Consider the following 12,742-nt stretch of genomic DNA (forward strand, 5'->3'; position numbering starts at 1 on the left):
GGGCTCTCCCCGGTCCCCTCTCTCTTCCCCCTCTCCTCTCCCTCCCTCTCTCTTCCCCCTCTCCTCTCCCTCCCTCTCTCTTCCCCCCTCTCCCTCCCTCTCTCTTCCCCCTCTCCCTCCCTCTCTTCCCCCTCTCCCTCCATCTTCCCCCTCTCCCTCCATCTTCCCCCTCTCCCTCCATCTTCCCCCTCTCCCTCCATCTTCCCCCTCTCCCTCCCTCTCCCCCCTCTCCCTCCCTCTTCCCCCTCTCCCTCCCTCCCTCTTCCCCCTCTCCCTCCCTCTCTCTTCCCCCTCTCCCTCCCTCTCTCTTCCCCCTCTCCCTCCCTCTCTCTTCCCCCTCTACCTCCCTCTCTCTTCCCCCCCCTCCCTCCCTCTCTTCCCCTCCCTCCCTGCCTCTCTTCCCCCCCCTCCCCTCGCTCCCTCTCTTCCCCCCTCCCTCCCTCTCTTCCCCCCCTCCCTCCCACTCTTCCCCCCCTCCCTCCCTCTCTTCCCCCCCTCCCTCCCTCCCTCCCTCTCTTCCCCCCCTCCCTCACTCTCTCCCCCCTCCCTCCCTCTCTCCCTCTCTACCCCCCTCCCTCCCTCTCTACACCCCCCTCCCTCTCTCCCCCCTCCCTCCCTCTCTCTTCCCCCTCTCCCTCCCTCTCTCTTTCCCCTCTCCCTCCCTCTCTCTTCCCCCTCTCCCTCCCTCCCTCTTCCCCCTCTCCCTCCCTCCCTCTTCCCCCTCTCCCTCCCTCCCTCTTCCCCCTCTCCTTCCCTCTCTCTTCCCCCTCTCCCTCCCTCTCTCTTCCCCCTCTCCCTCCGCAATTTTGTGGGCAGGGTGGGACTTTCGCCCCCAATTGGGGCACTGGGGAACTTCTCCCCCTTCTTTAAGGATTCTTAGATGCATCTTATCCTACCCTTGAGATTTGTTTACCTTGAGTTTACAATGCTGTTAAGCAACCAATAATTGTTCACTATAACGTACTTTGTGTGAAGCTGAAAAGAACTGTTATACATTTCAAGATTTAAAATTATAACCAATATATAATACAAAATGTAATTCAAAAATTAAAGCTGCACTTTCATGTTGCAAAGGAAGATGAGGTTTATATTTATCGTGTGCATGCAGTTGGAAAGAAACCTCAGTATAAGAACAGCTTGCTATCATAATCATCGTAGAAAGCCAATTACTTTTGCTTTTTATAATTAAAGTTTGTGTCCTGTAGTATTACATTCACTGCAATGTGAAAATCTGAGCCAAGTTTCAATAACCTTAGGATCACATTACAATGCAGTTTACATTCATCATCATCATCATCATAGGCAGTCCCTCGTATTCAAGGAAGATTTGTTTCTACCCCTGAAGTGAGTTCTTTGGTGGATGAACAGTCCAATGTGAGAGCCACAGACTCTGTCACAGGTGGGACAGATAGTTGTTGAGGGAAGGGGTGGGTGGGACTGGTTTGCCAATCGCTCTTTCCGCTAGCTGCACTTGATTTCTGCACGCTCTCGGCGTTGAGACTCGAAGTGCTCAATGCCCTCCCGGATGAACCTTCTGCACTTCGGGCGGTCTTCGGCCAGGGACCCTCAGGTGTCAGTGGTGATGTCGCACTTTGTCAAGAAGGCTTTGCGGGTGTACTTGTAATGTTTCCGCTGCCCACCTTTGGCTCGTTTGCTGTGAAGGAGCTCCGCACAGAACACTTGCTTTGGGAGTCTCATGTCTGGCATGCGAACTATGTGGCCTGCCCAGCGAAGTGGATCGAGTGTGGTCAGTGACTACATTTCAAAAGTACTTCATTGGCTGTTAAGCACTTTAAGATGTACTGAGGTCGTGAATGGTACTATCTCTTTCAGCGCATCACAATAAGGCAAACAGCAGCTTCTGCCTGTTGTGGCACATGGATTTAATGGCTTGGAGGCCCATTGGAGTATTCAGAAAGGAGGTAGATGGTTTTTGCTCTTGAGATGTCTGTGGGGCAAGTCGTGGCTTTACATAAAATCATAGAACGCTGTATGGAAGAACATAATAAGAGCATAAGAAATAGGAGCAGGAGTAGGCCATATGACCCCTCGAGCCTGCTCTGTCATTCAATATGATCATCGCTGATCCGATCATGGACTCAAGTCCACTTCCCTGCCCGCTCCCCATAACCCCTTATTCCCTTATTGGTTAAGAAACTGTCTATCTCTGTCTTAAATTTAATTAATGTCCCAGCTTCCACAGCTCTCTGAGGCAGCGAATTCCACAGATTTACAACCCTCTGAAAGAAGTTCCTTCTCATCTCAGTTTTAAATGGGCGGCCCCTTATTCTAAGATTTTGCCCCCTATTTCTAGTCTCCCCTATTAGTGGAAACATTCTCTCTGCATTCACCTTGTCAAGCCCCCTCATAATCTTATACGTTTCGATAAGATCACCACTCATTCTAATGAATTCCAATGAGTAGAGGCCCAACCTACTCAACCTTTCCTCATGTCAACCCCCTCATCTCTGGAATCAACCTAGTGAACCTTCTCTGAACTACCTCCAAAGCAAGTATATCCTTTCGTAAATATGGAAACCAAAACTGTACGCAATATTCTAGGTGTGGCCTCACCAATACCCTATATAACTGTAACAAGACTTCCCTACTTTTATACTCCATCCCCTTTGCAATAAAGGCCAAGATTCCATTGGCCTTCCTGATCACTTGCTGTACCTGCATACTAACCTTTTGTGTTTCATGCACCAGTACCCCCAGGTCCCGCTGTACTACAGCACTTTGCAATTTTTCTCCATTTAAATAATAACTTGCTCTTCCATTTTTTTCTGCCAAAGCCTGTTTATGTCCTTTTGCAGGGTTTTTGTGTCCTCCTCACACATTGCTTTTCCTCCCATCTTTGTATCGTCAGCAAACTTGGCTACCTTACACTTGGTCCCTTCATCCAAGTCGTTAATATTGATTGTAAATAGTTGGGGTCCCAGCACTGATCCCTGTGGAACCCCACTTGTTACTGATTGCCAACCCGAGAATGAACCATTTATCCCAACTCTCTGTTTTCTGTTAGTTAGCCAATCTCTATCCATGCTAATATATTACCCCCCAACCCGTGAACTTTTATCTTGTGCAGTAACCTTTTATGTGGCACCTTGTCAAATGCTTTCTGGAAGTTCAAATACACCACATCCCCTTTATCCACCCTGTTTGTTTCGTCCTCAAAAAATTCCAGCAAATTTACCAAACATGACTTCCCCTTCATAAATCCATGCTGACTCTACCTGAGTGCATTATGCTTTTCCAAATGTCCTGCTACTGCTTCTTTAATAATGGACTCCAACCTTTTCATAATTACACAGATATTAGGCTAACTGGTCTATAGTTTCCTGCTTTTTGTCTGCCTCCTTTTTTAAATAGGGGCGTAACATTTGCAGTTTTCCAATCTGCTGGGATCTCCCCAGAATCCAGGGAATTTTGTTAAATTGCAACCAATGCATCCACTATCCCTGCCATTACTTCTCTTAAGACCCTAGGATGTGAATCATCAGGTCCAGGGGATTTATCCGCCTTTAGTCCCATTATCTTACTGAGCACCATCTCCTTAGTGGTTTATGATTGTGTTAAGACCCTCCCCCGCCTATAGCCCCTTGACTATCCACTGTTGGGATATTTTTAGTGTCCTCTACCATAAAGATTGATACAAAATATTTGTTCAGAGTTTCTGCTACCTCCATGTTCCCCATCACTAATTCCCCGGTCTCGTCCTCTCAGCGACCAACATTTACTTTCGCCACTCTTTTCCTTTTTATATACCTGTAGAAACTCTTGCTATCTGTTTTTATATTTTGTGCTAGTTTAAGGCTCGGGGAACATGCACTTGCATTGCTTTAATCTATTTTTTGACCCTCTTAATGTCGCTACAGCCTCTAACACAGGCAATCACATGATCGTCCGCTAATGCCTCTTTGATCTGCAGCACAGTGGGACTGTCCTCTCTTGGTTCCTCTATTTCCCATCCAATTGCAGCCAGAGCATCTCTAACAATGACTTCTCTACCACACCTGCACATTCACTTACAGAATCCCCCAAGGTCTCCTTCTTTTCTTCCTCTTACACCCTGCCTCCTAGCAACATCATCGACAGATATAGAGTCAGCTTCCACATATACACCCAGCTCTACGTCTCCAACAATGCTATTAATTCCTCCAATGCATCCGTGGTGGTAGACTGCTTGTCCAACATATTGGATATACTATAACTACCTCCAGCTAAACAAGCAATGTGACTTGCAAATTTAATATAGATGTACTTACCATTCCCTTATTCTAACTACATGAAGATCTGAAAGTATGGGTGGCAAACAATTTATTTTCTAAAGCGGGGAGGGTCTCAAAGGACAAGACCTCAGAAAATCTGGATATTAAATGGTGCAATTTTCAGTATTTTGGAATCTACAGTGAACTTCGAATTGCAGTTTTTCTATCTGAAATGGAACGTACTTTTGCTCAATTTCAATGAAAAATACTCAGTTGCCATTTTTAGTAATTAGACTTTTTAATATCATAAAACTCCTTTTTCTCTCAGTAGCAGCAGGAATTCTATTATTGGGAGGGAAATAAGTTAACATTTAATTTGCTTTGTTTAAAAAAAATTGCTTAATAGATAACAGGGGATTGATTATTGATTACAGAATCAGTCAGGGCAGCAGGCAACAACTTCAGAACAGGAACAGTCCAGCTCTTCCAGAACTAGTGACCCATTTTAAGGAGGCTTCAGGGCTTGTGGACAAATTTCAGGAATTACATTAAGGTAGTGTATTAAGAAGGAAGTTCCAGTGGGTAAAGACATAATGACAATTATTTCTTAAAACAAAGTAACATCTGCCAAAGAGCTCACTCAGAATATACGAGAAGGCACAAAACGCAGTGAGTGACCCCACTTAAAGAAAAAAAAGGTCTAGCATTTAAATAGCGCCTTTCACAACCTCAGGATGCCCCAAAGTATTTTTGAAGTGTAGTCACTGTAGGAAATGGAAGTAGCCAATTAGCATCCAGCAAGGTTCCACAAACAACTATGCGATACATGACCAGATAATCTGTTTCAGTGATGTTGGTTGAGAGATAAATGTTGGGTAGTAGAACAGTCCTAATCAAAAAAGCAGGACAAAAAGCATTTGCTAAAATTAGCAACAAAATTGCAATAAATTTTGGATCGTCCAAGTTAATTGTTTCCATACTTGGCTGGCCTCACCATCTCTTATTTGCTAGCTATTTACAGCATTCCTAATGTTCTGGGAATAGGCTGCTCAGATTACTTTCTTTGGTGGAGGAGAGGCATGGCCTGATCGGAGACTTGTGCGGGGTAGGTGGGTGGGGGCACGGGGGAGAATTATATAAATAGAGGTTGCTTTTCCCAACAGATATCAACAAACCAACAGTCTCAGTGATGTAACATGATATTCTCTGAACACTATTCTGCTGCAAGAATCTTTGCATATTTAATCAAAAGCAAAATATTCCGGATGCTGGAAACAGTTAATGGGGGTAACTTCAAACATCAAGAATGGGTAGATTTGGGTCAGGTGGGAGGTTTAAAAAGTAAAAACGCTGCAACAGGAACCCAACTTGCCTGGAACCCGACAATTCCAGTTTTAACGGAGGCGGGATGGGTGGGGGGGTGGGGAATGACCAATCCGCTCTCAGGAAGCGGGTCAGTTATTGAAACCATTTAAGGGGGCTGCGTGCCTTCATTTTAACGTATTTGTATTTTTAACGTATCCTGGCCGGGTTTCCTGGGCCTTGGGAAACCCGGCAGATAAAATGAGGCGAGAAGAGCTGGATCCTTAAGGTAAGTGCCTTTACAGCACTGCTTGTGGCCCAACAAATTATCCTGTAAACCCCATCTCCCCCGGCGATCAGACCCCTGACCACCATCTCGCTCCCCCTGACCACCATCCCGCTCCCTGTAACCGCCTTCTCACTCCCCTGACCAGTGGCAAACATTCTTGTTGAAGTCGGGCATTGCAAGATATTGATCCAGCCATGAGGAAGGAACATTGATATATATCCATCAGGGTGGTCTGTGCCTTGGAGGAGAACTTGCAAGTGATGCTGTTCCTATGACATTGCTGCTCTTGTCCTTCTCAGTACTAGAGGCCACAATGGCAGGAGGTCCTGCTGAAGTCACCTTGGCATGTTGCGGCAGTTCTTCCTGTAGATCCTAATACTGCAATAATAGTGTGTTGGTGATGAATGGGTTGAATATTGAGTTCAGTGATAGTGGCATCGATCAAATGAACTATTCTGAATAGGCTGGAGCTTTGTGACTGTTACTGTAGCTGAGTGATGACTTCTTCACATTCCTGATTTAATCCTTGTAGATAATGAAGAGTCTCTGAGGGGTCAGGAGGTGAGTCACTTATTGCAGAGTGCCCAGCCTCTGTCCTGCTCTTATAGTCATGATGTTGGTACGGCTGCTGCAGTTAAGCTTCCAGTCAGTGGTGATCCCCAAGATGTTGATAGTGAGGAATTTGGAAATGGATTGCATTGAAGGTCATGGTGAGATGGCTGGGCTTTCTGTTAATAGAGATGGTCATTAATTGGCAATGATGTGGTGTGAATGTTACTTGCCACTTGTCAGCCCTAGACTGGTTGTTATCCAGACCCTTCTGCAGGCAGGCATGGACTGCTTCATTATTGGAAGGACTCAGATTTAGAGCTAGTATCACTTTTAAAGAATAAGAGGACACAGTGATAAATCAGGGGCTCATTTCTTCACTGTTTTTGGTTAGCGCCCATAACCATAGGTTATTATTCCAATCAAACATTGAGGTAGCAGCATCTGCTGCTGATTAGTTTGATTTCTCTGCTGCTTCCATCTTGAGCTAAAATTCTTAGTGGGATTTTTTTGTGTCACTATCTAGCTTGTGATATAGCCTGCGTGAGAACACCAGCAACTGGTCGGGGCTACAAATGGAGCAGCGAGCGGCCACAGGAGCAGCGTGGAGGCATACTATTTCAGGGAGCAACGCGAGCTGGCGCAGGAGGACGACGACAGTGAAGAGTGACGTCATCAAGGTCCAGGTCAGTGATTGGAGCATAGGCAGGTACAGCAGGAGCATCGAGGTCGGGGCGAAGGAGCGGCGAGAGATTGCAGAGCGATGTGATCGGGACCCGGGAGAGGCGTGAGTTCGGGGCCAGAAGAGGCGAGGGCCCAGGGGCAGCCCACACTGCGATATGTGTGCGCACTAGGTCCGTGCAGCAGAGTGGGTCTCCAGTCATCTTGGGTAATCCTTGCCACTGGACCAAGACCTAGCTCTGTCAAGCCCGTGTGGGTATGCAACGACCACCAAGTTAAAAAAAATCCACGCACAAGCATCTTCCACCCTTCAGGATGTAGTTCGGGATCTGGAATATTAGGTCCTTCATTGAAACACCTGTGAACTCATCCTTTTTTGGCGTGGAAGCAAGTCATTCTCATTTCGAGGGACTGCCTATGATGATGATATATATGTGTATCCGCTGGTACTGCCCTTGCTGACTTATATTTCACTGCTCCTGTTGTTGTCTGCTCGCTGTGAACTGGAGTTAAAATAATGGGACTGCAGCAAATGCTACTTAATTTACCACAATGAACAGAACTGCTAATGTTTGTATTGAGTGCATAGATGCAGAAACATTAGCTGTGACTGCAGAGAGCCTTAACAGCCCCCTGGCATTAGACACCCATGAGGATAAGATGGCATCAGACACCCATGAGGATAAGACAGCAAAACAATTACTGCAACCTGTTATGATTTAAGGAGATAATGATTGAGCTGTCCAATCTCCCAACACCCCAGGTGGAGTGTGAATTCACCAAGAACACAGCTCTGCCTATGGTTCTTAAAATGGCCAGTATCTTAAATTGTTACGTTTCAGGGTCCTTCCAAGCTCTGAGGCTGTGACAGGTTCTTTGGTGCATTCAAAATAGTACCAAGGCATGACCGCACTTTAGTACCGAGTTACAGCACCAGAGATCAAGGATGCAAGGCTCTTTTGATAGTTTTCCAAAGGGAAACAACATCAATGGCACACCCATAATCAAGTGGGCTCCATCAGACCAAGCAATGTTCTGCAAAAATGAAAAAGGATATTAATCAATATAGAATTAAAGAGTGATGTTAGACTGAGCATCCTCCATATTAATGCCAAGTGTCCTGGGAGCTGCAAGGACTCCAGTATTCTGAGGGAAGGTTCAATATCAGTTCTATGATAGTAGGCTGTATGGATGGTTCCTGGAAGATTACGTCTATCCTTTTTTGAGTTGATGAAACCCACTGTGGCATCCAACAGGGTTGAGATGTGTTAACATGAGGCCCATGCAAAAAAAACTTGTGTATTTGCTAAGCTTTGTTTCAAAGTTGTGAAGTAATGATTCTGTTCCTGGATTACTCAGTGGCACCTTAGACCCTGCTCCAGCAAAGATGTCCAAGATAGTGATGGTGTGTTAGTGACGAGCTCAGATTTCAGAGAATAAACAGGGCCAAGCATGTGTCTACTGTGGATAAGGCATTACTTCATGCCAACCAGCAGTGTCAATGGATCACAGCCGCGTGCTTCATATGAACTTTACTGTTCATGTGTCATGGGGGCACTGGTGACCGTCACTGCATCTTTGTCTTTGCAGTGCTGGTGCTCCCCTGCTATATGGGTCAATTGACCCTCATGACATTTTTCTTGGTGCAATTCATATCTAGGCAGTAAAGACGCTGTATTTCCTTCAAAAGTTTCTCCTTCCATACCTTCAGTCAACTCCAGCGTACCCTAGCTTTCCATTCTTGGTCCCCTCCTGTTCATCAGTTATATGATAACAATATCACCTGAAGTACGGTGCCAGCTTCCACATATCTGCCAATGATACTCCAGTTTACCTTCACGGCAAATGAGCCAAAGGTGGGCAGAGGAAACATTACCAAGACACCCTCAAAGCCTCCCTGATAAAATGCAACATCCCTACTGACACCTGGGAGTCCCTGCCAAAGACCGCCTTGAGTGGAGGAAGCGCATCCGGGAGGGCGCTGAGTCTCATCAGCGAGAGCGTGCAGAAATCAAGCACAGGTAGCGGAAAGAGCGTGCGGCTAAACTCCCACCCACCCTTTCCCTCAACGACTATCTGCCCCACCTGTGACAGTGACTGTGGTTCTCGTATTCAGCCATCTAAGGACTCCTTTTTAGAGTGGAAGCAAGTCTTCCTCGATTCTGAGGGACTGCCTATGATGATGATTACCTTTGCACCTCCCCAATCAATCCTGGGATTATTGTTAAACTCTCTGATTGCCCAATTGAGATTAAGGCATGCGTGAGTTGATAGTTTCTTCCGCTAAATGTCAGCAAAGTCCTCCTCTTCAGCTTCCACCACAACCTGGGTGCCTCTGGAGTTAACTCCATCGATTTGTCTAACTACCGCTCCAGGATAACTCTGAGTTTACAGACATTTGACATACTGCTTAATCCCAAGCTGAATTTCCATCCCTACATCCTTTACCAAGCACACTTTCTTCCATCTTTGCAACATTGTTTGCCTCTGTCCTACCTCTGCTTCACCACCGCTGAAACCCTAATCATCACTTTGCAGCTCAATGTCTCAAATGGCCTCCAAGTTATCATCCACCTCAATTAATTCTGACTCAATCGAGTGAGGTGGAAGTGGCCTCATCGTGGGGCAGGGTGGAGTGGCTGTCACTAGCAGGGTGGAAGTGGGGGTGGGGCGGAGTTACCGACACTGCAAGGCATCAGCGCGCACTGATGACATCATCACGCTGGTGCTTCACAACATCTCTCCCCTTCAGTTAAAGGGGAGGGCCGCTGTGAACTCTGCAGCCACTTTAGTGGCAAATGGGCCACCAGGGAGGGTTTCGTCCAGACCAGTGGTTTGACACCTGCAGCCATAATTGTCGGCCCAACCTGGCAGTTGGCCGACAAAAAAAAAAACATGGCAGCAGCGGCAATGCATCCTCCCCTTTAAGGGAAGCCATATCGCCGCTGCAGAAGGCCTCAGCCTCACTGAACCACCGGGAAAAAACAGGTTTTGGTACCACCGGGCGAGCTGAAAATTTTCATGGCGGTATTTCGCAGTTGGGGGGCTAGATCAGCTATGTGTACTGTGATGACTCACTTAACACAGATCGGCAGCAGCTGAGCGGGAGCGGGTCACGCGGGGATAAAACAGGAGCGGAATTTTGATAATGGCGACCATTATACGAAAAGTCAGCGGCCATTGCACTCCTCAGCATGGCTGCTGCTTTCCTGTGTTGAGGCCTTAAGGAAAGGGGCAATTTTGGCCCCTTTACATCATTGTGCCTCTTTCTTAAGCCCCTCTAACTCCTCACCACCCATCCTGCTATTATTACCTTCTAATAAAAGCCTACCAAACTGCACTTTTATCTCCACCAAGTTCCTTTTCTCTGTTCCCCTTTCCTCCCCCTGCTCTATAAAGTGCTTTCAGATGGCTTTCTGTGAGTACTATTGAAATGCAAGTTGTCAGACAAAAGCATGTAGATGCCTAAAATATTTAGATAAAGGTCATTTTTCTAAATGAGCACAGAAGAACGTCTTCTAACTGAAGCATCACACATCTCGCTGCGGTCAAAATAATCGCAATGCAAAAGATATGAAAGAAATTCTTAGCATGTTATCGGCACAAATCAGTAAGTTTCCTGTCTAGAGCAGAGCTACAAGATATCTAGAACATCCTCAGACCACTGAGGCTGGTCTCTGTGACCACAAAGCAGTGTTATCAACACTTGCTCTATTTTCAGAACCCTGAGATCGACTCAGTAGAAATTAATTCATTTTCAGGCCATGGTCCAGCAGAAAAGAACTAAGTTGCAAAGGTTTAATTTCCTTCATCCAGTGAGTTGCTGTGTTTTCAGTCTAATGGAACGGTTGTACACCAACGAGGCTGATGATCTACACTCACACATGATCTAATCTTAGTCGTCTCTGAAAAATAACCAGGGGACAAAAAAGTCGAAAAAAGAAGGACGCCCATTTATATATAGCACCTTTCACAACTTCAAAATGTCCCAAAGAGCTTTATAGCCATTGAAGTACTTTTGAATTGGAGTCACTGTTGTAATGTAGGAAACTCGGCAGCCAATTTGTGCACAGCAAGGTCCCATAGACAGCAATGTGATAATGACAAGATCATCTGTTTTAGTGGTTTTTGTTGAAGGGTGACTATTGACCAGAACATTGGGGCGAACTCCCCATGAAAGATTATGATTGTTACAATTTTTTTCAAAATGGTCCTTATTTAGTCAATAATGGGTGGAGTAGTTGTCAATACCGTGTGGGGCCTCGGTTGGGGTGTACAATTTGAATTATATAATGAATTTGCACTCGGCAAGATGGACTGCTAAATTTTGCGCCACTGGGGACTTAGTTTTAAAAATGGAGCAAGGCAGTACCGGAGGCATAAATGGCCTCTGTGGGCCGCTGCTAATGACTGCGCCCAATTTCACCTGAGTATCATTATAATGAGGCAGCTAGTCATTGGCCTTCTTAAAATGGATGTTGGTTCGGGCAGGTTCTGGTCACTCTCATCATTTCAACGCTGCAAAAGGTCGGTCATGGCAGCTGGACAAGGCTCCACAAGGGCCACTAGATTTTCTGACCTGGAATTAGACACACAGATGGGGGATGGAGGCCAGGAGACAGATTCTTTTCCCTCCATTTGAGAAGCCTGCTCCACACATCTTCCTGCCATCTGGGCAGAAGTGGCTGCCAAGGTCTCAGACATCGCAGTCACAGACCGGATGCCAACACAGTGCAGAAAGAAGTTCAACGACCTCAGGCAAAGTGTGGCCAAAGTGAGCACATTTTTCCACAACTCTTACATAACAGCCTCTGAGCCTCTGTCTGTCTTCACAACGCCCACACACCAGCCTCTGAGCACACTCTGCAAACCAGCACTCGGGGCACGATGGAGCCACAAACCATTTGTGCCCACTCATTTCATCTTTTGCTCTTTAAGCTGGCCAAGAATTTCTTCCACATACACAACTGGACTCTTACTCACCAAGCTTCCTTTCTTTTGAAGGCCAAAGTGGCACAAAACAGATGGCAGCAGCAACAGACAGGAGGGGGGTTGGGGGAGGGGGAAGCTGAACTGTGCCACCTAACTGATGTGAAGGAGCGAGTACTGTGACTTACAAGGAGAAGAAATGGGGGTGGGGGTGGGGATCGTTGAGCCCGTTGGGGGCAACATTGGTAAGTTAACCCCTTCCTCTCATCCCACCTGCCCGTTAAAGCAGAAGGCCTTTTCACTTTCCACATCCACATTCTGTGTCTGCCTTTCTTCCTGCATGCCTGCCCACCTTCTCTCACCTTAACGTGACTCTTGTACCATTTACATTTTCAGACAATGCCCCAGCCACTGAGCAGCCTGTGCTTGAGCCCTCCCCCCCCCCGCCCCCCTTCTCCTCACAACCCAGTCTACAGGGAGAAGAAATGAGGATGGGGGAGGAGGAGAAGCCAATCACCTAGTCATTGCTTCTCTCACCCGCAGGCACCAGCTCAGATACTGGCACTACGCAGTCCTTAGAAGTTAGGTTAGTAGAAGGGGTCCTCATTGTGTGATGCACCGGGGCCTAGCCAGCTACAGTCGGGTCCAGGAGAAAGGGAAGCTCAGGAGCCAGCTTCTCGGAGGGCGGGTTCGCGCGCAAGTTCTGCTCCACAGGACTCAGTTAAGGACCTCGAAGTGGAGGCGGTCGAACAAAGGGTGATGACTTTGCACTCCGACATGA

General features: G+C 46.7%; 1 protein-coding gene across 1 annotated transcript in view; it reads left to right on the forward strand.

The window, feature by feature from the left end:
* Nucleotides 1-12,742, forward strand: part of LOC139276408 (sialic acid-binding Ig-like lectin 13) — a 116,211-nt gene that overhangs the window by 27,772 nt on the left and 75,697 nt on the right. Inside the window, exon 3 of the mRNA XM_070894363.1 lies at nucleotides 6,878-7,037. Within this exon, the coding sequence (XP_070750464.1) occupies nucleotides 6,927-7,037 (111 nt within the window). The 5' untranslated portion in view covers nucleotides 6,878-6,926. The remainder of the gene's footprint in view (nucleotides 1-6,877; nucleotides 7,038-12,742) is intronic.

The sequence above is a fragment of the Pristiophorus japonicus genome, chromosome 11, assembly GCF_044704955.1.
Source record: "Pristiophorus japonicus isolate sPriJap1 chromosome 11, sPriJap1.hap1, whole genome shotgun sequence".
NCBI lineage: Eukaryota > Metazoa > Chordata > Chondrichthyes > Pristiophoridae > Pristiophorus > Pristiophorus japonicus.